Source organism: Gobius niger (genome assembly GCF_951799975.1).
Source record: "Gobius niger genome assembly, chromosome: 10".
NCBI classification, from domain to species: Eukaryota; Metazoa; Chordata; class Actinopteri; order Gobiiformes; family Gobiidae; genus Gobius; species Gobius niger.
The window spans coordinates 24946068-24973159 of NC_136861.1; the positions used below are offsets into that span (position 1 = coordinate 24946068).

At 41.0% G+C, this 27092-nt stretch overlaps 2 protein-coding genes across 5 annotated transcripts in view; both read left to right on the forward strand.

The window, feature by feature from the left end:
* Positions 1-4904, forward strand: part of LOC306968471 (vesicle-fusing ATPase) — a 28296-nt gene extending 23392 nt beyond the window's left edge. Inside the window, exons 17-21 of one of the 2 annotated variants that reach the window (XM_079563841.1) lie at positions 234-368; positions 458-571; positions 2106-2161; positions 2356-2401; positions 3948-4904. In XM_079563841.1, coding sequence (XP_079419967.1) covers positions 234-368; positions 458-571; positions 2106-2161; positions 2356-2386 — 336 coding nt within the window. In that variant the 3' untranslated portion in view covers positions 2387-2401; positions 3948-4904. The remainder of the gene's footprint in view (positions 1-233; positions 369-457; positions 572-2105; positions 2162-2355; positions 2402-3947) is intronic. The other variant, XM_079563842.1, reaches the window with a different exon arrangement.
* A 2274-nt stretch (positions 4905-7178) lies between these two features.
* The window catches only part of LOC306968473 (thyroid hormone receptor alpha), a 73640-nt gene continuing 53726 nt past the window's right edge, over positions 7179-27092 (forward strand). Inside the window, exons 1-3 of one of the 3 annotated variants that reach the window (XM_079563844.1) lie at positions 7179-7434; positions 7510-7596; positions 17089-17179. The gene's annotated coding sequence lies outside the window, so the exon portion shown is untranslated. The remainder of the gene's footprint in view (positions 7435-7509; positions 7597-17088; positions 17180-27092) is intronic. The other 2 variants (XM_079563847.1, XM_079563845.1) reach the window with 2 other exon arrangements.

Sequence of the window (27092 nt, forward strand, 5' to 3'; positions counted from 1 at the left end):
CTGGGAAATTCTCTCTGGGTTCTGGACATTTTCATTGTCGGAAGTGGGATTGAAAAGGGAGGAGCAAATATTGATAGAACTTGTGCACAATAGCACATCCCCAAGAAACGTTCTAGTCATTACCAGTGTCCCTATCGTGTCGGGCCTAATAATCATAAAATGTGTGGGCAAAAGGTCACAACTCCAGCCACGGATTCCTACTGTTCTGAAAAGCATATTTCTTGTGCGTGCAGGGGCGTAAGCTGCTCATTATCGGCACCACCAGCAGAAAGGATGTGCTGCAGGAGATGGAGATGTTGGATGCCTTCAGCACCACCATTCACGTCCCCAATATTTCTACAGGAGAGCAGCTGGTCGATGCCCTTGAGGTACACCCCCCTGCATGCACCCCTCCCACATCTGAATACATATTACAGAAGAGGTATTCATTCATTAATGTGTGTTGTCATTGCTGCAGCTGCTGGGAAGCTTCACAGACAAGGAGAGAGTCAGCATTGCTCATCAGCTCAAAGGAAAGAGGGTCTGGATTGGAATCAAGAAGCTGCTCGTGCTCATTGAGATGTCCCTGCAGGTATGGATGACTGAAACCACTTAAGAATACTGTTACTAAGACATGATGAAGATGGGAAGTGGTGGATGCAGGGTGCAGATGCTGTGCTAATGGACCTCTGATAGGAAGCATACAGGCGTCTTTGTGATTTTTTATTTTTACTTTCTTTCTGTAACACCCGTCCCATGTGACCAGGGTTTTCAAACTAATCAAATGTGGTGGTAGACTATGGGCGGGGTCCTGGGTACTTTTACTCTAAAAATAAATAATCTGGTAAACAGGAAATACGAGAAAATAAGGACTACTTAAGTTATAAATGACGGTGCCTCCACTTAGCGAAAGAAATACAATTCAAATACTTCCACCAAGAAAATTAATACTCTTGAAACCTTGTTACAAAAAATATAAACAACACACACACAGTGAAGTTGAATGCAAAAGTAGAAATTTAGTGTACAACTTAGAAAGGGAAAAACTGTGGGCTGATACAATTACTCCTTTTCAATTACCCCCCTTTTTAGTTCACTTCGGTTTTTGTTGCAGGCCTGTTGATGCTTGTGATCGTTGTGGCCTTACAAACAGAAACAATGGCCTCTTCACTTGCCATGCAAGCAGAAAAAAAAAACAGCACGTGCACCTGGTGTTTTCGGAGTACTCACGGAACCTGGCTTCTACTAGATGGTAGATGGTAGTGACCGGGCTGGGCGGCAGATTAGACGAGACTGGTTCTAGATGGTAGATGGTAGTGACCGAGCTTGGCGGCAGATGAGACGAGACGAGACATCGAGCGGTAAAATGGCGGGGTCGGCTCAACAAGTCCTCCCCGAAGCAGCAGGACAGATCCAAACGACGAACAGCAAGAAATCTATACTTAGTCTTAAACAAATTTGACCCGTCTACACTCTTCATACAGACGGAGAAGAAAAAAAAACTAGCATTAGCGTTAGCCGCGCTTAGCATGCTAAACCGCGCCACGGTCAGCATCAAAATTCTACACACACACTTTACGTCTGAGCATATACAAATAAAACAATAAATACACTGCATGTACTCACATCACAGGTAACAACAAATCCACCCAGAGCTTGTAGACTCTGCATCCACCTGGATAGACCGTGTTTACTGGACTGGTGTCCTTACATCTGTTCAGTTCGCTGCTAAAAGCCGAGTGACTCGAGGGCTAGACTGTCTGCGCACTTGGGCTGTTAGGCTACGCCCATCAATCTCCAATTGGATGTTACAGGTACATCATCCAATAAAAATAAAAAATAAACCTTTCTTATGCAAATGAACTTTAAATAACATGAGGCTTATTTCTTTTTTAACTATTTATACATACATGAAATAAATTATTTATTTAGGTCGATTTTAAAGCATTTTAATCAACATTTTAATCAATGAATATTTATTAGTAGTTTTTCCAATGAACTTATGCACATCGACAGCTTAGTCTAAAGTAGCATTTTTTAGACTGGGCTACATTTCTAAGCGGCCTTCCTTTACCTGATCACCTTTACCAAGATAGTAAGTTTTCCCTTTCTTTCTGCTTTCTTAGATGGAACCGGATTACAGAGTCACCAAGTTCCTGTCTTTGCTCCGGGACGAGGGAGCGTGAGTATATCTGTGTGATTAGAGTCTTTACTGTAACAGCAAACGCATGTAATAGCATGTCCTCAAGTTTGGTTCCACTTCAATTGCCATTTCCCATGGTCCAAAATGCCACACGGCTACAATGTTAACAGCACATATGTATTGCAGAGATACATATCCAGCTGTTTACATGTGATGTGTGTTGTAATTACCAGGTTGAATGAAGGCGATCAGATCCGTATTTAAGCAGCAGTTGTTCGGGTAAGGTCAACAACAGGAAACCTAGCGGCTAGAGCTAATGGGAGCACTGTAGCCAGCTAGTCTGTTAGCTTTCTTTGATAGTGTTTGTGATATGATTTAATGAGTGGATGGTTGTGGTGATGTGTTCTTGAAACTGATTTGGTTTGTCTTTGTAGAAGCTGACTGGCTAGTTAGAAAACTTCCCACAAAAATACCCTAATAAGACGCATATTCACCAACAATAGAATAGATAATTACAGTATGTTGTCCCTTTGGTTTTGTTTTCCACTTCTTGTCTTGACTTTGTTCTTGTCCATGTTCTTACTATTTTATTTTGACATGTTCTGTTCTGTCTTTGTGATTGTCTCTTTTACTTTCTTGCATTGATTACCTGCCCCATTCATACCCCAGTGTTTCCCATGCCCCTTCTTGGTCCATCATCTATGTCCATGTCACGTCGAGTGTTTTGTATTCTTTGCCAGTGACAGTACCAGGGTCTTAGATTTAGTTTCTGTATTTTTTGGATTGTTTTGCACCTTGCGATTTTGTTTGTTATATCTTTCAATCTCCACATTAAAGTTGGAGCTCTCAATCTTCCATTTTGGGTCTATTTTCCACTCACCTCAAACCGACGCATATATATGTACTTAAGGCCTATGTACAATATTTTTAGGGGTTTGTACCAGAAACCCCAAAACAATTGATTCTGGAGCGTCATAAAGACCACTATGAGGGAAAGAAAAGGTGCCATGGTGCACCCATAACACCATTGAGTCATTAAAAGGTAAAATACACGCAAATATCAAGTCTTTTTTTTTCCCATAGTGCACCTTTAAGTTAATCTAGGTGTGTGTTTTTTTTGTGTTTTTTTGCTGAATTCCAAAACAGTACAATTTAGCTTTACACTGAGGCAAAAGATGAGACAACATGATCCATTAACAAAGGCCATGCATTTGCAAAATAGTGAGCTACAATTAATATAGTATTTCATGCCTTAACATTCTCTTTGTCATTATCAACATATTCTCTTTATTTGTAGTATGAGCTGCTTTTTACTATCTTTAGATCTGGTTCAAATGAGAACACAAACAATTTATCTTGTAGCTTCCACACCTTGAAGTAGAAAAAGAGCGAGGCTAAGGCCAGGCCTTCTACTCTATATGGAATTGCCTCCAAATGAAATATGTGTCCCCCTCCAGTCCTCGCCGGCAGTTCCCTTATGGACTGTGACCCCCAGATGGTCTAATTTTGCACACGGGCCAAACAATCAAAAGTTTAGCTGCTCTAGTTGGGTCCACACAACAGCAGTAACTTCAATGATGCGTCTGCAGCACTTCTTGGATATTGTGCATGCAGGTAAAGGATGGATTGCTGCATGCTTTTTACCTCACAGCATGTTTCTGCTTGTATTATCATTTCCATTTTGTCATTGTTAAGTGAAAAGTAACAGGACAGGGGAATGGTTATTGTGTTTAGCATGCAGTTCGTTGTCTTACTATATTCAGTTTGGCCTACTTTGCAACAGTACATCTAATGAATAAGCCTATTTTCCTGCTCTGTTTTCCAGTGATCGAAAATTCTATGAGTAAAACATTTCGCCGTCACCCTGTCATGGATCTGACAACTTCAAGAAGATATCATGAAGGAGAAGGATGGGAGCTGTTCTTCCAGATATCAGTGCTCCATTACAGAGGATTACCGTTGTTCCACTATTTAGCATGTTTTAGTCCTCGAAACACTTGCTTCGGTCATTGTTGCTGACACATCACTGCAAAATTTCTGGAAATTGTACTGTTAAAAAAAAGACATTGCAATAGATGATTGTAAAAAGTGCTGTTTTGTGCATTGTGTGTTGAACAAAGGTGTATTTGTAGATGTAGTATTGCCATCCAGCTAGTTAGTTCTCGTAGTTCATGTATCCTCAACAAACAGTATACAGAAATAAACAAATCTCTATTTGTGAGACTATGATGGGCTTTGATTAAATATATTGGCTGTAAAGTAGGTCAATGTGTAAATGTGGACCCTTTAATTTTGTAAATAGTATATATATATGGACAAATATATCAAACATATAAAATAAGTTGTCTATTTTGTTCACTCTTGGTTGACGATTTATGCATATGGGTGGAGATGTAGGTAACATAGTGAAACTCCGTGTCAGTTGGTGGCCTGTCTGTCTGTACAGTACAGTTCAGTCTAGTTAGTGTTGCCATGGCAACGTGTCAGTGTTTTAAGACAATATTCAGTACTTTGCAAATGAAAAATGGTAGTATTTGTTTTTGGGAGCAAGATGATGCATGTGTGGATATATTGTATGGGTGTGTGGTAACTTCAAAACGTATGCTCATGTGAGAAAAAATGGTTTACATTGTGTTTTTTATTTCTCTTGTCTTGTGTTAATTGCTTCTTGTCTGAAGTACTTGTTTTGTTGGGACCACCGATAAAGATGTATGTGCGTGTAAATATCAACAAACATGCAGATGTATTATTGCAATAAAAAGCCCTGATGCACAGGAAAAAACACTGTCTGGTTCTGAAGGTGAACACTGGTAAAAGAAAAAATGGCTATGGCTTAGAAGTCTGAAACTCTTTTAACTCCCAAGTAAAATTAAAATGTGGACATTAATAAGAATTATAACAAATGACAATTCAAAAAGAGTTTTTTGACTGAACCAAAGATTGAAGATGAACATTTTGTTGTAGTGCCCCTTTTGATTTTTGAGCCCCTGCCCCTCTGTAGCTCCCTGCACGGCCCTGCTGCGGTTACAATAGTAGCTTACCATCACCAAGTTTGGTGTGAATGAATGATGTACGAAATTGTAAAGCGACTTTGAGCAGCTGGAAAGAAAAGCTTCTGGGGCCCGAAATTGCAAGAATTCACATAGCAAACATTCACCAATCCACCAGTGACAGGGATCAGAAATGAGTACTCTGGAGTTAAAATGTTGGGTCGGGTCTGCTAGAAAAAAATAATAAAAAATGGCTCTGTGGCGCCCCCTAAAACAGACAGTTTATCTGGGGCCTATGATACCCCAGTCGGAAGAAATGTTATCATACAAAGGTGAAACTGGGCAGGGACATAGACCGCTTTAAAAATTATAGGCCTATTGTGGCCCCGCCCTAAACTCTACAGGATGTCAGCCGAATTGAAGGTGAACCTTAAAAATCGTACCGCTCGATCTTTTGACAGTTTTCATTTGGATGCCTCAATTTGGTCAGAATAGCCAAGAGACCCATGTCATCTTGCAGATGATCATTTAGATTTTTGAGATATTGTTGGACGAATTAAAAGCCTCATATCTTTTGCAAACTTTGTTGAATTGGAATGAACCCAACAGAGTGCCAACAAAATGCCCCAAAATATCTCAAAAACTGCCCATAACCCGCTGACATACGGCTGGAATTTTCCATGTTTTTTAATAATCAACCGAGCCCATGGGCTCCTGCGATGATGAGAAACAGCCTCTTTCTCCCTCTCGTCTTGAAAAAGCAGCTTTCCAAGCCTTGGATTTGAGATTGTGTCATTCAAAATAGTGATTTTGATGAAGAAATAAGATATAAAGAACCCATTTTACATTAAAACAGCATGGCTATAAAACACGGACTGTTTTTTTCACCCGAGGCAAGGCTTAAAAAGCCCAATTGTGCAGTTTAACTGTGAACCTTACAGCCCTGCAACCCTGTGTCTGGATTTGGAGCAGTTATCTCATCTTTCTCATGTCAGGTTCCTTTCTTTAGTGGAAATATTTGCGTGTTGCTGAGTTCATTTGTATTCTGTTGTGTTAATGGACTCACTCATATTGAAGCGCTCGTAGCACAACGTATACAAATAGTTATTGAAAAACAATGACACAATATGTATTAAATTATTGTATGATCTGTAATTCTCTGTTCAGGATTTAATGACCCAGCCAGCCAATTAACAATTACCAGCGTTGCCAGGTCTTACTTGCCAAACCTGCCCAAAAATATCAGAAAAACTGCCCAAAATCCACAGATGCTGGAATTTGCAATGAATCTCACTGTTTAAAAAATGCTTCTACGATGATAAATGAGTGGCCCTTTCTCCCTCTCACAAAAAGCAGCCCTGAAAGCCTTCGATTGGAGTTTTTTTCATTTGAATCTGTGAATTTTATCAATAAATAATATGCAAATTATGTATTTTGCATTGAAAACAGCATGGGGAAAAAAAGCCTTTATCGCCGCGTGCGGCTTTAATTATAATCAGAATTTCAATTATTATTGTTTTTTTTCATTAATGTTGGACAAAATGGAATCAATTTGGCCTACAGCTTTAACACTCATCAAAAATCATCATAAATATCCTTTATAAACAGTCTTCACAGTCTAAGCAGAGCACTTTCTCCCATCATCATTACCCTAACTTTCAAAGGCAAAAAAAAAAATAGCCTATTTCTAGGCCTAATAAAAAAAAGATTAGATGAACGGTAGCCACCTAGAGACAGCATGAATCTTTTGGATACCAACTATACATCTGTCTTATTGTCAGATTGCACAATATTGTTATTGGCAAGATAACCTGCCGCTGCTTCTGACCCACAGTAAGAGGATAGTTTGTTTGTCTTTTGTATAAAATAGAAGTCCATGGATTTTAATTTCATGTATATCAAAACCCAAACCACACCTTTTTTTAAATTGTGTTCCAAGTTCATCTTGTACTGACAGTACAGTCACGAGCGTCTGCGCGCAGTGCGCCGGGTGCATCGTCATTGTACCCGCGAGCCGCACCACGTGTTCCCACCACGAGAGCGCGCTGTGGAGACTCCAGTGTCTGTGTGAGGAAGCCTCTCCAGCGTCAGCAGAGCAGTGTGGCAGCCCGCTCCTCCTGCTCCTGACCCGCATTTACCCATACTGTACAGGCAGGGGGAGGACCGAGGAGCACAGGAAGCTAATAACCTCTGCATAGTTTCCCTGCACACCGTGGCAATGGCCTTGGAAGTCCCGGGCACACGCGGCGATCCCGTCTTCACCAGCCTCAGAGCGCAATAAAGGGGCTAACGCGAAAAGAAAGGAGCGTTTGGACTCGTTAGGTAAGCTAGCTTTTATTTCTTTGCCTACTTGCATTTACCATACACTACACGTGTTATCGCGATTGTGTGTTCTAGGTTTCCCGGCTTGAGGGTGAATGTAGAACGTGTCAATTTACGGCAGTGAGTGCAACGGGGCAGCTTTATGGGGACAGCGGGTGCAAGGTGAGTTGCTGTCCTCACGTCAACCCGGCCACTGTACCTATAGGTTCATGCCAATTAGCTCTAGCACAGCCTGCAGAGCCTGCAAGGAAAGTATCATTTCACTTCAGTAGCACGCCTATCCTTTACTGGCAGCAGACCTTGCTCAGGTAGGCATCATAAACTATACCTAAGTAATCAAATATAGAATATAGCCTACATTATTTGCCTACGATTTTGTGCTGTGCTTGTTTTGCAAACGTTTTGTGGCTGTTGAGATGCCACATAGATTAGGTTTAGGGCTGGCACTGTGTTTGTTTGCTACATGCATTTATATCATGGTCCTCCCAGTATGTGATTTGCTGCGTGGCCATAGTCCACATTCCTACGACGTGACATGTTCAGAGTGAAGAGTGTGCATGTGCAACAAAACTGCCTGTATTTCAGTCAGCTATGTGTTGCAAGATGGCATGACATATAGAGTGTGGGTTTGGCAAATGTAGGGTTAGGAGGAGACGCTGTGAGAAGTACACAGTGTACAGTTCCGACCTGAAGGCGTTGCAGCTGTGCTGGTCGACAACTAATAAAGTTTGGGCGCTGGAAGTGGCAGGTGTAAACAACTGTGCATCGGTTGCTTCTATTATTGCTGTGGCTTTCATGTAGTCCTAAGAGATTGAGAGAAAGCAGCTTGGACGTGTGGATGATGTAAAATGTTGTCACTTCTGGAAATTGGATCTTATTCTGCTTTTCATACATTTAAGCACAGTGTGTGTGTGCTATGCTTTTGTTTGTTGTACATTTAAACAGGACTTAAGTGCATACATAATAAATACACTGTCTATTACTATTACATAGTTCTGAACATAATAATATGGTTGGTATATACATTTCTGGCTACATACTGGATTAAACTGAGTGGAAAATGCGCAAACATGTTTCATACGGATGTCTCAGAATTGACAGGAGCATATGGTTAACGTGGCAGTAAAACTGGCAGAAATGCTCTTTTTCCAATTCACCACTAAACTGCTCTGTGCCAGAATGAGCATCTGTTATCTAACTCAATAGGCACACAAAGCACATTTGAAAAGTCTTAAAAACATTGCTATAGAAACTGTTACTTAATGTTCACTTGTAATAAAAACGCTCTCAAATTCTGCTACTTCCCCTTTTTGATACTGGTTAAGTGAGAACTAATAATAATGATAAAACTATTGGCTAGTCCTTTGAACAAACTGCGGTATGTTTTTTTAAAGCTATCAAAGAGTCTTACATAAACGTTAAACAAACACTATCAAACTATTTCTAGCTCATTTATTCTATCCTGAGATCTGGATTAAAGTCAATAAAAACAATTGCATTATATTGTTATGACACTGTCAGATTGTATTTACGAGGTTTGTGATTCGTCACATCTCTATTTTTAACCATATTGTTTTGTTTCTCCTGATAGCCCCGGTTTTACAGCGTTTGGCACCTCGCAACTTCAACAAGCAATCGCACACAACGTTCTTACTCTACATCTGGCCTCCCTCATTAATTGTTTTCACAGAGGAAAAGGAAATTTGAGTTGAGTTGACGTCTTTGACTTTTTATTGGATTTGCTAAATTGAAAAATGCTACCGGAATAAATTACCAGCAGCACAGGAAAAAGAAGAGAGCGTTTGTTTATGTACATTGACTATAAGCTCTAATCTTCTATGCCGGCAGCCAGACGTGACCTCTTTTGACGTCCGCAGCAGTTCGCAACCCCCCTCCTCTTTTTACTCCAGCGTCCTGGTTTTTTCCAGGGCTAAATGTATAGAAAGAGGAGGGGGGGTATAGGAAACATGTCTCTCCTCTCTTCCCCCCTGCCTCTGTCTGAGAAAAGCGTTACATAACTGGGCTCCTGAGGCAGCTGTTAGGCCTCCGTCCCCATAGGACTACAGCCCGCCAATGGTGATGTCATGGCATGTAAAGAAGGGGTGGGATAAAGAGAAAGGGGGAGGAGTCGGCTCTAAACCCTCGCAGGTTCATTTGCTCACCTCAGTCTGTGGGAACGTGAGCTGCCGAGGATGCAAAGTGAATTCAATACACGATTTCATCTTGTTTGTCCTTTTTCTTCCAGCTATATATGCACATTGATAATAACCAATGAGAACAGGCATATGTCACAGCAAAGAGTAAGGTTGTTACTGCTGTTACATAAATGTGATTGGCATTATCAGCAGCCAACATTTTGCCTTGTATAACTTCTAGCCCAATTAATAGGTTATCTATCATTAATTATTATTAATTATTGTAGTGTAGTAGTTTTATTGCATCACAAGCTTGTTGTTGTTGTAATAACTAATTCTTTTTTTGTCGCCTTTCAATAATTTATAAGTTAAAATACAAATTAAGTTTGATGATGTCACTGTTCTTGCTTATTCATGTCAGGGAACGAAAATTACCGATAAATTGCCGGAAATTTTCTGCAAACCTTCAATGGGAAATTAAGGTTGGAAATTTGTGGAATTTGCAATAATAATAAACAGTTCGTGAACTATTACCAATGGGAGAGGAAAGCCCCTTTCTTTGGTCCTCATGGCGGGGAGCTGACATTGCTGTAATACCACCCCCTGATGGCCAGGGGCGACTCCAAAAGACACTTGGTAAACAGGGTTCCTATGTAGCTTTGGGCCCCACTTAAACTGCTTAAAAGCCTGGCTCCAAAGAGGGTTTTTTCTTTAAAAATAAAAAAAATATAACCATTTGAGTAATGTCACACCCATGAACCATACAAGTGCGAGGACCGTATCGTCAGGTCAAAACATAACACATCTTTCCGAAAACCTACAGTCTGCTTAATAGTCTTTGGTGGGACAAATGGCAAAGATTATTTTTTGTTTTATCACACAGTGATTGATTGGTTCAATTTACCTGTCTCTAACTCAGATCCTGACATACGCGGACACAGAGCAGCATTAAACAGACTATAGACTTTTAATGATATAGTATTGTAATATTGCACACACTTGATGAATATTATGCAAGATGGACACCAACATAGAAAGCCCTTCTTTTGCCACAACCTAAAACACTGTCCTCTTCAGACCCTGGTGTTCAGACGTGGCAAAGAGGATTTCTTTGAGACTTTTCATCTCTGCTTTGATAGATATGTCAGTGTATAACTGTCAAATACAATTGTTGTGCTTCAGTTTATATCTGTCTGTAAAGAAGCAACATTGTGTTCATTCCCTGTTGATTCTCAATAATTCCCAATAATTTCCGTAAATTCCTGTTAATTCCCTTGGAAAATGTCCAACATTGAAAATTCCTGGCATTTTGCAGCCCTAGCAACAACACAATATTCATAAACAATAAAACTTGTAATTCAATCATCTAACTTTAAAATAAGACAAAACGAGAAGCTGACACTCCACGTCCAGGGAGCTTCATCTCTATGGCTGGATTTGGAGGCCGCCAAGCCCTCCAGATATAGTGGTGACACGGCAGTGATGACAGCTGGAAGCGTAGTCCTCCATGCCGACTGAAGGCCAAGTGTATTGATCTAGAGGAGTGAATCATCGGCTTCTCAAATTAAAAGTCAGCACATGGATGACTGTGAATCCACCTGTCAAATTGTCAGTGTTTTGTTATTTTGTATAATGAGCAATGAGTGTAGTGTATTATTTTACTTGTTTGTTTTAGAATATCACACGTAAATAAGTCATTGTCAGGAACTTTGACAACACACTGGTCATATGATGCATGTTTGACCGTCGAGAAAATATTTTAAGGTTTATTTTGTACTGAATATACACTGTGTATATACTGTGTCTTTGTATTAATAGGGTGAAAATTTCCTCCGGTGCTTATCTTAAAGGATGAAAAGTGCTTGTGATTGCATTCAAATGTTAATTTAGTCCTTATAGCGCGCTCAGCAGTCAGGCCATTCTTAAACTCTCCACTAATCTACACTGCCATGTTGAAACAGCTCGGAAGTAAACAGCACTAATTAGCCTGGTGTAGCGGCTCGGGCTGAATAATAACATGCTCAGCTCAAAGTCATTTGCAGGCAGCTCTGCGGCTCTGTGGAGCTGACAACAGAACACAGGTGCTATCTAAAGTCAGTACATTGTTAGCAGTTCTATCATATCAATCAATAGTATTCGTTAGTTTGGAACGTTCCTGTCTAGTGAATGGCAGTCACACTCTTGCCATATACAGTAACGTGAGCAGTGCTCTCTCTAAAGGCTCATTTATGCTTTACATTCAAAACCACGCACCTTCTGTCGGTCAACTGCGTTCCCTCTGTCCGTCTGCAACATCAGTCGCTTTGCTTCTCCTGGGCTGATGGTTGTGTTGCAAAGGGGCTGTATTCTGCTAACTGCTGTGGACACCGCTGCACACTGCTCAGCAGCAGCGATATCAGACTCAACAACAGCGGAGGCAGAACCAACAGCTAAACAAACCCTTCCTACTTTCACCCCATTATCAGACTGTTTTTCAGTAAATGTGGTGAAAATGGTAAAAATATTGTTTTTGTCCATATGGTAAATTTTAAAAGACAGACTATTGAACATGCTTCTGGTGTCGACCTCTGATACAACACCGGCTGGCCATTAGGACCAAGGGGAAGTATCAATGCAGCAACGATAGTTTGTTCGGATCATTTAATTTGTTTGACTAAATACGCAGGTCCTGATCCAGCCAAAAATGTGCGTCTCAGGTTTAAACACACTGATGATTGCAAATGGAGAAGAGGGCAGAACAAAACCTGTAAGAACTCTACGATACCAGAAGATTATTTGTAAGCCTCAGGTGTACCTTCAGGTGTACTGTGCTCACCAATAGTACCTCACAGTTTGTTCAGCTTGTGAGCACATGATGTCAGTTAATTTATCTTGTTTCATAGCGCTGACTGAAAGACATATATAGTCAGATATATAGGGGGTGCGTGCATACATTTAGCTGTAAAACCAGCCTGACTGCTGTGTATAAACGAAGTGTAACTCCCTCGGGCCTTTGATCCGACAGCCTCATGCAGAATGTTCAGTTCCTTTGTGCTAAAACCAGGAGTACAGTTTAGTCTGGTGTCTAATCTTGTCGTATCAAACACTGGACGTGTACACATGGAGAGAAATCAGACAAACGCCTGTCAGCCAAGAACAATCCCCCTCATCTGACAGGATATTGCAAAAATATGGAGGCTCTAAACGGGTTACGAAGCACTGACTCTCTGAGACTGTGCCAGAAAGCCTTGATTAAATTTCCCGTGTCTCAATGTAATTATGTAGAGTGCATATTAGAAGAATATGTCCGAAAACATGTTTTGGCTGTGAGCTAATGAAAAACTGCAGCATTTGTTAGAACTCTCCTGTAACAGTTTCTACAGATTACTTTTTTCTCTGTAGACAAAATGCTGTTGCAGTAGTTGATCAGACAAGAGCTGATAGTGGAGTTGTGTAAAAGTCATCCTGTAGCTGCGACATCAAACATCCCAAATGAGTTGTAACACAGGCACCAGGGAGCTGTGTGGTGTAGCAGTGGCAGCGCTTCAGACGTGATGAACAAGGGGAACTCAGCACTGCTCCATTTTTATCAAACGCTCCTCATTAACACAATGAGCAGGAGGGGGGGGTATGTGAAACCCAAGGCAATTTTAACTTGATTAGCCATTGATTAATTGAGAGCAAGTTGCGAGCAGCTTATTTTAAATTTAATTAGAATCCAATTTGAAATGTTGGAAAGTTACCTAAAACTTTGATGCAACCCGGCAGCGATTACTTTTAACAAAATTGTATCTACAGTGTCACATCAGAAATGTTAGTAGAAATGTATCCAGTCATGCATGTGGTTGGATGGGTGTGTGTATGGGCTTCAACATGCCTAATGTATGTGCCGGCACTGTCCAGACTGCACAGATCAGATTTAGAGGAGCCTGTTAACTGCCACACCCTACAGAGGATCTGATTGGCTCAGGGCTTGGCACACTCGCAGTGGCAGATGCAGCTTTCTCGCTGAGATTTCTTGTCCCTCCATCTGCGCCTCAGGCTGTGTACAATCCCTACTTATCAGAGACTCCTGGGGGGCTGCATTGTTTTGGACTTGAGGAAGAAAAGGTCTGATCGCTTAGCAGATACCGACAGTATTATATACATGGACATGTTGGGCTATATTTGAGCATTGTCTTTTTGTCTTATACGGAAGCAGACATATGCTTACCTCTCTTGCATTCTGTATTATGCTTGTGTTAGCTTGCTGTGTGTAATTGTGTTGGAAACCACATAGGCCCATGTGATCTACACTTCCTTTGTCAGTTGACAGATGGGCATCAGCCTCAAAGACACAGATATATAGAACACTCACATACACAGCACTTTTATTGAAGTCATATTTTTCCCCCACACTTTCAAAGAAGTCTGAAAACAAAGAGATGATTTTAGTTCATGCCTGCTACTGCTTATTATTAGCTGTTTTGTTCATCAAGTAGTGCTTTATATCTATTGACCATGACATTGACTATTGGTATTTGTAACTGACTTAAAAATAACAAGGTTACACTTCATTTTGCTCTACCTTAATACATTGTACCTAACTCAGTTTTGCACAGCGCAATCTGCTTTGTAACTATATGTAACAATTTGTACCTATGTAGAACATACACAATTAAATGTGTATTTTGTATTTTGTGTATTATTCCATCGTGTATGTAACCCATAGGTACAAGTTATTACACATTGTTGTAAAGCATATTACATTGTACAGTACTTTGATAACTATAATAGTCATAACTAGGGCTGTGCAATTAATCGATATTCAATTACAATTTCGATTATTACACTAAACGATTACAAAATTAGCATAACCATAGCCCAGCTAATGATGGCTTACATTTGTATTGCACTTCAATCAGTACTTGGTGATGAGACATTGGGTGTAAATTTCACAGACCAAAGAGAAGCAATCTCCTCCGTCTTTTGGCAGTCTGACAACCATCAAACACTCACACACTGCGTTCACTGAGTGAAGTGTCTTGCCCTTTGACACAACAACAGTCAGCGGGATTCAAACCGCTACCATTGGATCTGTGGACAAACGCTCTTACCAACTGAACTGAGTCACTTTCGCGCCACAAATGTGAACAGTTGTCAAAGCTAGTGTCATGTAATCACATGAAGACGAATGATCACAAAGCAGTTGTTCTTGAGCACACGATGAGCTTTCTCCATGTGAGTTAACGCACCACTGGAGTCTCTGGAGTATTTGCTGACCAGAGGTACCTCTCAGGCCTCTCCCGATTCCCGTCGTCTTTGAACAAGGAACAGGGCCAGAGTCACTACAGGAAGTGTAGCCTGCCTTATGTTAATGCACGGACTCCCCACTATAGTGCACAGAAGCAGAGACCTTTCCCCTACGCTTCGGGGAGCAGCCGCAACTTTGTACAGCCAAACTCCTGCAGAGAAGCAATATTTCTCTGGCTCTCTCTGCAGTCCAGAGAGACAAGTAGATGGGGGGGAGGTAGTGTGCGGATAATCCAGCCAGATCAACACAATACAGGAGGGAACTGGAGAGGTCACGACCCAGACGGAGATCTAGCTACACTGCAAGCATTTGACATGGCTTCCCCTTCATTCCTCAAGCTCCTCCTGCTGAAACTACAGCCTGCTCCTGCCTGTCTAATGGATTTGTTCACTCAGCAATAGGGCTGCTGTGCAACTTTCCCTTAGTCCAGCTTATCTGATAACCTCCAAACATGAACGTTATACATTAAGAGCTCTCCGAGGAGAGCGTGGAAAACGACCAACAACTGTAACTGGCACAGGAGCGGCGCTGCTTGATGGAGTGGTGCGTCTGGTGAAGAAAAGCATAGGGTCATTTCTGTTCAAAGGGTTCATTTGATGGTTTCCCTGCCCCGACATGTGTACAGAAGCATTCAAATAATACTTTAGAAATGGAAATACTGTATTTTCCTGCTGCAGAGGTACTGTTGCTCTCTACTGAGTCTCAAAATAGATTGTTTGTTGTAAACATTATCTGGGTGATCCTAGTGCTGAACAATATATTGCCAACTGATCGCAATATTAGTTGATCTGTATCGCAAGAAGCCACGGTATGACAAACTTACTGAGAGGTCTTCTGTCGGACTGAGTTTACACTGTTTTTTGTGTGAAACAACCGTGAGCAAAAATGCATGAAAATGGTTCCAGTTCAGTTTCAGTATGGTTTTGCTTTTGTTTGTTGAGGTACAGCCTTGTTTTTGGTCCTGATTTAGTGTTTTTGAAGTCATGTTTGACACAATTGGATGAAAAGACAAATAGCATATAATTCCTGTTGAAATTTATTGTGACATACTGTACAGAAATGGAAAGTAAAAAAAATCGCAGTAATATCGTTTGACATAGATCAGGGTCTACATTTGTGTCGTTTGACTTTCCATTAGGATATTTCTGAAGAAAACGCTGCAATTGTATTTTTTCCGAGATTGTGAGATTATCACACTCCTCCGTCTGGAAGCAACGCTGTGAGACAACTCTTTGTTATGCTCCATCTGCTCTGAAATATAGCTCATCTGATGTTGCAAGTATCCATAAGGTTATGTTATGTTTGGGAGGAGAGGAAATGGACGCCCCGGCCGGCGGCCAGTGACACAGTAAATAGGAGTGGCCTCAGCAACAGCAGACGCTCTGCTCAGTAAATAGAGCAGAAAAACACAAGGTCATGGGCAGGTCATGAAATGTTTGTTGTGTAATTAAGACTTTCTGTAAGGTTTGCCCCGGGTGAGTCCCTTAGCGTTTCTTGTCATTAACACCTGCCAGTCCTTCTCCCAGTGGTGAGTGCTTTCCTTTCCATTAGGACTGAGCTGCTGAGGCAGTGCTAAAGTCTAAGGATCTGCGTAGTTGTGAAACTCAGGCCGGTATCAGAGCCATGTGATTAGAGTTAAGGCACGAGCTGGCCTCCTTATAAAATACAGAGGCTGAACATTCACATCATGGCCAGATTTAACCCCCGCCCCTCCCCTCGTTTTATTTAAACTAAATCAGCTTAGCCAGTATAACAAAGCCCTCCAAACAGTGCAGTGCCCCATATATTCTGCATGGTCACATGATTTATTAGTGAGCAGTCCAGAGCAGAAAGAGCGGCGCTATGTAGTGATAACTACCACTCCATATTTCATGCCATTGTTTTGCAGCCAGGGTCCTTCACTGTTCACGCACTTCTGCACAAACAAGCCGCGTTTTAGCCATTACTTTAAGGATTTATTCATTGTGTGTGCGGGCGCGCAGTCTTATGTATGCAATTTCATCATGTCAAATGTGGGATCATATTTTCTGACGCAGGTGCAGAGTTTGTCACTTACAGATGAACTGGTTCTTCCACTTTTCTGTCCGTTAGAAACCCCTAACCCGGCTATATTTATACACTGCACATTATGGTTCAGCCACATATCGACTTTCATCATTCATCATTTATTTAGCTTTATCTTTTGTCTTTCTTTGTTGTTTGATTGTGTTGAACAATATTTTGAAATGCTTATTTCTTCTCTTTCAGACTTTCCACACCCGGACATTTGATTGTTCATGACACTCCGCAGTCCAATGTTGACGTCAGCCAGGGCTCGCCTTCATCTTTACTTCATCAGGTGGCTATTTCAAAACTATAATTTTAAACTAATTTACATTTTAAACTAAATTTCCAGCATTTTCTCCATCGGGTGGCCGTGCTTGCGCTCATAGCACATGCTTAACGACATGTTTAGACTTGAGCACAGTTCACATGCCTCAGCCCGATATGTTACAGTCTCATCAAACAAATGCCGTTTATTCTCCCAGAGGCGGGGAGCACACTGTTGCAGTTACTCAAAATAAAGAACAGTGTGTGCTGTACTTTTTACTTCTGCTTGAGTAACATTATTATGAAGTATATCAATACTAGAGGTGGGCATAGATTAATTTTTTTAATCTAGATTAATCTAGATTAATTCTGAAATTAATCTAGATTAATCTAGCCAAAGCCATTCAGAATATGTGTGCTACCCAAATAATGACTAAAAGTAAGTCTTTGAGAACGAGTTTCTCAAATCAGGCGGTGCGTTAGACCAGGGGCTCATCTCCTGTTTCCAAAATGCATCACAAACTGCTTGAGAACGTTCTACTATGATAATTGGTGATGAAAATAATTCATGTTCAAGAAGATGCACTTGTGTTTACTAACTGTTTATTCAGTTAAACATTAATTTTGAACTGTAGGCCGACATTAGAGGTCCTGATGAACTGTTTACAGTCAGTAGCTTTGTGCCAATCAATTTTCTGGTGACAAACTAAATCTCCTCTTCTGGACACTATGACCTGCTACAGAAAAAAGATCCGGGACTTTAATGGTGCTCTTATCGGTGCTTTAAAAGAAAAAAGAAAAACGTTAGATAGAGGCTACTGTATATAGGCAATGTAGCCTAGGCCAATATTTTTTATTAAACTTTTTTATTACACATTTACTCTGCACTTGGACCTAATGTATTCCCAATTTGTGCAAACACTTAATATATGGGAGGTAAAATACAAGTATAGACCAAAATATAAAGTGTAATATTTTTCAAAATAATCCAGTAAGTAAAGGATTAAGTGTCATAGTTTGTTAATTAGGCTGTTGGTTAGATTTGGCTGGAGCTGACACGTGTGCGCGTTCACGCCACTGTGTGCGCGTTTGCGGAACATAGACTCCACTCGAATCGGGTATTTGTGACAGTGCGAGGCTCTGTTCAGTATGAAGGCGTTACGTTTCGCTTTTTACAGCGGGTTAGCGGCAGCAGCTCGGGGGGGTTTACGCAGCCGTGCACACCTGTCTCACCGCGCGCACGGCTGCAGAAGGAGGCGCGTAGCGGGGCAGGTCCGACACCTCGCTCTTGTGCGGGGCTTTTAGTGCTTAATTTAGCGCGGGTGATGCGACCCCGTCAGCCCGACTGTTCTCACAGAATAAGTAAATAAACTCACTGTGGATCAGTCGTAGAACCTGCTGCTCTCGCCTCCGATTCTCACTCATCTGGTCATAGCGTCCATTTGGCAAAACTTAATCCATAACAAAAGTAGCTACAGCATCCGTGTGGCAGTTGTTTTAGTTTCAGAGGAATCACGTAACAGCGAGGCTGCGAGTGAGATGCATTCATGGACCGTAAGAAGTGCGGGAAAGGCGAGTTTTTCACAAATGCGCGGAAAAACCGGACAAATAATTTGCAGTCTGATACACTTTGCTTGCGCCAGAGGCCTCAGGCCGGAATACTTTAAGCCCTGCATAAAATATCACGGTGAAAGTCATCATAGCTTGCAGAGTATAGACCCAGCTCCCAACCCAGCTTTGAGAATAGATTAACGGCGATATTTTTTTTATCGCGCGATAAGAGTCTCGCGTTAACGCAGCACGTTAACGCCGTTAACGGCCCACCACTAATCAATACCTTACTTGAGTAAAACATTTTGGTACTTTTTCCACGAATAGTAAGTGACAAAAGCTTCATGTTGACATTAAAATAGAGAAAAGTTGTATGAAATTTGAATGTTCCCAATTTTCTTGTACTGTAATTTTTATTCTTTTATGTGATTTTTATGATGTATTTCTGAGCGGTCAGAATTGTCTTGTTTGTCTTGAGTGCCATCAGGGCCGGTTAAGGGGCTCTTAAATTTGTTAAGCAGTGCCTAAATAAGACTCTTTGCCTAGCCTACCACAATAATGTCTCGTGCGATGGCTACGGCTTCTTCTGTGAATTTCCCTGAGGACTGCCACTTCGCTTCAGCTCTGACGCCGTGTATTGTGAGATATTGTGACATGAAGGAAGGTGCCGTGTGTGCGACTCAATGTCTTCTGTTACACAGTCCAATTATTATCTTACACACATGCTTCACTTCACAATGTCCCAGTTTTTCCTCACACGGAGAAGGTAGAAGGAAATCTATTGAAATTCAAAGTGCTTTTTCTCTCTAAGAATAGCAAGTTAAAAACGCGTAATAATATCTTCGTAAGTTCCTTCCACCAACCTGTCAAACTGCAGTATGCTCAGAACTCCACTGCCCCCTCTCTCACCTGCTCAAACTCCAGTTTCTCAAATACAGCCCCTTTAATAAATTGCGACATACAGTGTTTCTTTACATACAGTCAGGTCCATAGATGTTGGGACATTGACCCTTTTGTTATGTTTTTGGCTCTGTAAACCAGCACAATGGATTTGAAATGAAACAACAAAGATGTGCTTAAACTGCAGACTTTCAGCTTTAATTTGACGCTATTTGCATCCAAATAGGATGAATGGTGTCGGAATTGAGCCTCCCACTTTTCAAGGGACCAAAAGTAATGGGACAAAGTAACTTTTTTAAATAAAACTTCTTTTTAATATTTGGTTGCAAATCCTTTGCAGTCAATTACTGCCTGAAGTCTAGAAGGCACAGACATCACCAGACGATCGGTTTCATCCCTGGTGATGCTCTGCCAGGCCTCTACTGCAAATGTCTTCAGTTCCTGCTTGTTATTGGGACATTTTCTCTTCAGTTTGGTCTTTGGCAAGTGAAATGCTGCTCAATTGGATTCATCTAAGGCAATTGACTTGGCCACTGAATAACATTTCACTTCTTTGCCTTAAAGCTATTTGGTGCCATGGCGGTAGCTTTGGGTCATTGTCCATCTGCAAGCATTTGGCTGAATATGAGCACATAATATTGCCCGAAACACTTCATATTTCATGCTGCTGCTTTTGTCAACAGTCACATCATCAATAAATACAAGGGAACCAGTTCCACTACAAGCCCATGCCATGATGCTGCATCACCATGTTTCACTGATGAGGTGGGATGTTTTGAATCATGAGCAGTTCCTTTCTTTCTCCATACTCTTTTCTTCCCATCACTCTGGTACAAGTTGGTCTTTGTCTCATCAGTCCGAGGATGTTGTTTCAGAACGGTAAAGGCTTTTTTAGATGTTTTTTTGGCAAACTAATCAGCCTCCTGTTTTTGAGGCTCATCAGTGGTTTATACCTTGTGGTTAATCATTTGTATTCTCTGGTGAAATCTTCTCTTGATTGTTGACTTGGACACAGATACACCACCTCCTGGAGACTGTCTTTGATCTGTCTTATTGTTGTGAAGGGGTTTTCTTCATCAGGGAAAGAATTCTTTGGTCATCCACCACATTTGTCATCCGTGGTCTTCTGGCTCTTTTGGTGTTTTTTAGCTCATAATTCCTACACCGTTCATCTGATTTGGATGTAAATACTCTCAAATGAAAGCCGAAAGTCTGCAGCTTAGTCACATCTTTGTTGTTTCATTGATGAGATCGATTGTGGTGGTTTATTGAGCCAAAAACATAAGAATTGAGTCAATGTCCCAATATTTATGGACCTGATACAATAAACGATACAATAGGACTAAATGAGAGAAAATAAACAAGCTGCTTGGTCCTAATTAAGTGCTAGAAATGAAGTCATGTTCCCTTACTCTTATCTCTGCAACTGCTGATAAGCGAACTGCCACATGTGTTCTTCATAGATGCCAAACTCATTAAAACTTATCTGAACTGTGTTAACAACAACAACAACAACTTTCCATAACCTTTAAGTCCCCTAATGCTTATACAAGCACACAACAAAAAGTACATTAACTTAAACCTACTTAAGAGAAGGACAGAGGGAGGTGCAGGCCTCCCTCACAAACGAAGTGTACATCTTGAACACTCTTCACATTACCCTATATTAGTTCATTTTCTTAATATCCAACACCATCACTGCACCAACAACAAATTAAGTCAGAAGCTCCTCTTTAATATTCTGAATAAATGACCAGTTTGTCTTTCCGTCTGGGGATTTTGGATTAGTCAAATTAGTCATGTAGTGTATCTAAATAATCCTCATCCGAAAAAGAAACCACCCGCATCAAGCATTAGACGTGTTTGCTCTCATTCGTGAAGCAGCAAAAGCTAACACTCCAACCGCGGGGAAGACGTCTTCATTTGTTATGCACTGTTTCCGACAGCGATATGATGAATGTTTAGCTCCAGCTGTGCAACAACCAGCGTTAACGCCAGGAGTTGAAGCTCAGTTCCCAGCATGCATTCTAATAAATTAAATGAATAACAACACTGTCTATGGAGCTCTATTGTATTTCACTTTCGTCTTTGTGTGGCTTTATCAGATGTTGAGACCGTACTACTCAGAGCCAGTGTCTAAGAGGAAGCATCCCATCTATGCAATGCAATGCTGTAAATGTAAAGTTTATCTTCCTATACTTTTGAACTAGTGGTACAGATAGTATATTGCTGCATTTATTAGTGCAATAACAGTAATTGGCGATTTTGTGCAGCCCTCACTGATTTGAAACATTTTTCGTGAATTTCCCGTTTTAACAGTAGTCGGATAATGTCGAGGGACTAAAGGCTTTCAGACCAAGAGAAATCCTTCGGCACATAAAACAGGAAACAGCCGCCAAGCAACACAACGCTGCGACATCTGGCACTCATCCCAGTGATTTACCGTCTGAGGATGGGGCAGAGGAACAGAAATGTTGCTGTTGGAGAATATCCGACAGTGGTGTGCTTTGATGGAATTGACTCGCGGCCTTTTGATACGTCCATCTGTGAGGCTTTCTGCGAGGCTACCCACACCCAGTCGATAATTCAAACCGTGGCTCTGGCAGCCTCCAGCCTAATCTCTGTTTAAATCGATACATTGGATTACTTTTTCAGATTTCGCCAAGAAGAAGCAGGAAACCACTGGCAAATCCAGTTTTCTTTCTGCCATTCCCCTAACTCCAAATCAAGAATTGAGCAACATGAACAAAAACATTGTGCCCAGCGAAACTTACAATACATCTTGAATAGCAAATTTCATAATTGTTAGATATTGAAGAAAGATGGAGACTGAAACTGAAGACCTACCACACATCATGTCAGCACAGAATGATCTATGGGTTATAGGTGAAGGAGTCAAAACAAATGAAAAGAGACTAATCTAATTATTACCCAACTTTACTGGACAAAAAGAGCGTGGGCCATATGTTAATGATTAATATTTTTCTCAAAGGTCGCTAGCAGGAGGGATGTGTGTGCATGACATAAAAAAGAACACTGAGTTCTTTGTGGTAAATCTACAACAGACACATTATAAAGTCTAAATAATAGTGCTCCAACATATCGTTTGTCAAACCCCATTCTCCAGTTGTTGTTTAACGTACTTCAGTCTTTCTCTTCTTTGTGTTTTTTGGGAACAGACTCCATATTGCTCCCATGTCCCATCACTTGCCTACTTCTATAGTAAGTGTGTGACACAGTGCTGTTGCCACTCAGTGATAGAATCAGAGTGCGCTTGGGTGAGTGTGGGGATAGCATGTAAGTGACCTGTGTGCCTGCCACCTTTGTGCTCCATGTATACTTGTGTGAATCCCATTTCAAGCGTCTGCGAGCGCCTCATTATATCATCAGTGGCTTTCTTGTGAAGAGGCGCGGACAGTGTTTTGACGGCACAACAAGCAGATTAAAACATGAGGGATTATTGAAGCTGCAGACAGGAGTTGGCCAAGCACCCTATGGTCATCTGCCTTTGTGTGCAGTGGCTCGTTGACAAAATGCATACATCGCGTCGCCCTGTAGGTCCGGGTAATCTGATGTGAGGCCCTGATAATTCTGTCTGACAGTGAGACAAGCAAAGTCTTGTTTGTGTGGGAGGAGCCCTGGGTAACACCCCATGAGGCAGTGCACACTCTCCTCTGTAAATGCTGCACACTTGATTTAAATGGCCAGATTGCAACAGACAGCTGACCGCGGCATGAACTGTTCATCAGGTTTCGGGTTAGGGGGCCATTCTATAGAGGAGCAATGTGACCTTATTTTACTTTCAGCTTTTCGTAGTGGCACTAAGTGGTTTCCATCGTGTTTTGAGGAAGATATTTTCTGGCTGACTGGATCGACTGGCCTTTTGGCTGTTGTTATCACTCGGTCTGGGTACCGCTACATTTTATCGATTCTGGTACTTTGCTTAAAATACTGATACCTGAACGATTTTTCCATACCTATAGTCATCTCCATAAAAAACTATTTCATTTAAATATTGCATCAACAAACAGACTGGTCTTTGGTAGATATCTTATTGTCCTGTGTATCCTTAGAAAAGATTTTTAACAATCCTCAGATGTTGTTAAGTTCCTGTTTTGCCCTGAGGATTTGCTGAGTATAGACTCGTGACGGTCAAGCCGACTATTGCCACAGGGCCTCTGTATGTCTCACTGCAAATGAACAAACAAAAATATTCTTTCATGAAACCTTGACAAACACTTGTCTCAAACCCAAATCTATTTTAACTTCTACATACTTTCACTTCAGACTTTTGCAGCCACATATATGAGGAAAATAAAGGAAGTGTTGCAAGTGTGACTAAATGAGAATAATGACAAAAATAGAAACAGTTTACGGCTGCTGAGAAAGACGTTTAAAAAGTGTCTTTAGAACTGATTGGCTGCGATGTTGAGGATTAGTGTGAAATAGACACCCTTTAATGATTTGCATTGAATGAGAGCACAACACACTGATTATTAATAACAACTGAGATAAGCCTCACTTCAGGATCGGTGATAAGAGCGATGCACTGTCGGCATCTTGTGATTACTGTGGTTTAATGGCACCTATAATGTGTGTTCCTCATTCTGATTCCTGGAGCTTTGCCACACTGAACAGTGTGACAGTAATTTTAGTGCCAGTTTAGCAGGCTGATATTAGACACACAGTATGGAGCGCTGTTCACAGAGAAACTCTCAACTCCAGCTGTCAGGATTATAGATGATTCTGGTTTGGGAGGTCCATTATACAGAAGAATCATGGGCATTCTTTTATTCTGCTAGGCTTAGTAATAGTATCAAGCGATAATGACACATTCTACTCATTAACACGTGTGATAGGCTATATGATGGTTAGGTCTCAGGTTAATACTACCTCCACATACAGCTGCTCTATATTCATTAAAAAGGTGTGTAATGTGGTATGACTGCAGGATCTGTGATGTGTGCAGTGTTATGGTACATGCAGGGCGAGCCGCTGAAAGCTCCACCTTTTCCTTTTTCACTTTCAAACTTTCGTATGGTTGCTATGCAACTATCTGCAGCCTACTCAGTCTAATCCATAGATTTTCTCTGGTAAATCCCTTTATTTACACGGTTTCTTCTCCCCCTGTCCTTTTCCTTCTCTCCCTCCCTCTGTACGATCCACCTCTGTCTTTGACATCATCTTGACCTTTTGCCCTTGTTTCGCAGTGGTTGTTTTTCTATTGGCCCCCAGTCACTCACAACATACAGGACAGGACATATCAGCTTTCAATAGGGTTGTTCAATCAAAGAAATAAAGATTAAAGTCATACCTAATTGATCAATAGATGAAAAGGGAAAAAGGGGTTTTAGGCCATAAACGGAGGATGTCATTTTCATAACAATAACTTCTTTGATGGAAAAATGTAAATGTGTCCAGTTATTTTAACCTCACTGAACATCTCGTAAACTGAACTGATCAGCATCCTCTGGTTAGTCTGTCCTCTGGTAGATGATGGCTGTGCATGGTCCTGGCCTCTGGGAGCTCCCTGCCGCTGAGCCTGACCTAGGCACAGCAGAGCTCTGTTTGTGTTTGCTGGAGGGGACATAATGGAACATAATGCAAGGAATGCAACTCTGTTTATTCTGGTGCTGTATACACCCATACATCCACTTGTGAAACAAAACAGCTACTGTATTGGGCCTTAGTAGTGTGTTGTCTTGTCTTTATCCTTCCATCTAGTGTAGGCCAGTACATGAGTGGCTCCACACACGTTCAACATGCATGTCCTCTGATGACCTGTTTTCACATACGTCCCCTGAGGTCATATAGGCGCTGCTATAGAGTCTGTGTGAAGCATGCAGCCGTCGGGAATGTCTCTCACCACTCACTCACCAAGTAAATATTGACACGAGTTCATTATACTCATGTTCAGAGGCTGGTCGTTGCTGCTCTACATGAACCCTCACTGGATTCTGTTTGTTAAGAATGCCTCAATTATTAATGCATCTTATTTTAGTTTTCTCTGGTTTAACATTGTTGTGATGTTTTTTTTTTATCCATGGTCTTAAATGGGGAGTACAAACATGATATTCATGATAATTCTTATAACAATACTCATACATGGGTCATGAGCGAGATCTATGTCACTTTCCCTCTTCTTATGTCAAGAAGAGTTTCCATCATTCTATTTTTTCAAACCTTCTTTCATAAAAGCATGCAATGGGGTAAAAGTGTCCTGTGAATCAAAGTAATAATAAAAACATACACAAGGTAAAGACATTTTGCTGGATCTGCCTGTATGTGGGACATATAAAATTGAATATCTGTAAAGAATATGCAGAGAAAGTCAGAATGAGCCTCTGCACTGTAATGGAATCGTGAGATGCCCATAGATTCCCAGCCCTAATCCATAACCGAACACATTCTAGGTCACATCAAATTGTATCTGTCTATTCATCAGTTTGTGTGACTACAGTAACCTAAGATGGGTGCTATTGTGACACAGCGCTACGATAAGAATGTCTTTAGCGCAAATGTTAACATACACCAGACTAAACAAAAAGCAGGGTAAACAAATAAGTAATTGTGTATTTCCTTAGCATTTATAGCCTAGAGCACAAGAACATTTTGTGTTTCATCGCCACTGCAGTATAGAAAATGCTTTGTGCCATGTTTGACATTTTAGCCTTTATCAGCATTTGCACTTTCTTTGATCAAGTCCTTACTCAGCTTCTTCCCATCAATTCACATCCCTTCAGGTTCACTCTTGTGTTTTAACCTGTCTTCACCATATACAATAGGGCTGCACATTTAATTGCAAAATTGCACTTGCACTGAATGGTTGCATTGGCAAAGATACCAAACAATAAAATATCCCTGTATCTCCATGGTCTTTTGAAAACTAACTCTGTAGTTTAGGTTTCTACAAACATGTTTTGAAATGCATGTGTTAGTTTACTTGTTCAAATGTCAGTGCTTCTTTACATGTTCTTTACACCTTTACTCTCTTACAGACATATTCTGCTTTTGTTGTGTTGCACGTCTTCACTGCTTTAGTTTGACAGTGACAGTAAGTGGCTTTTAATGAGGACACATACAGTACAGTGAGGTGGGCTTTAACGCTTTGGCATTCATGGAAAATGAAGTCAGAAACTACAGCGTCAGTGGTCATGGATATTGTCTATCAACTTGATTAATTAACGGCACATTTGAATATGTTTTATCTCTGCTTTTGTGTACAAAAAAAACTATGTGCATGCATGATAATAATAATAATGCATTCATTTTATATAGCGCTTGTCTGGACACTTAAATACACTTGCACACATTGCATTATTCGTTCACTCCATACGGGTGGGGGTATTGTAGCCACATCTGCTCTGGGATAGACTGATGAAAGCGATCTGGACTAATGTTCAATGTTCTTCGTGAAATCTGCAGTAGCTGCTCCACTCTCATGGCCTTCTTCAGCTCTTCTCTCATCCCAAGGCTCCTTTTTCATTGCT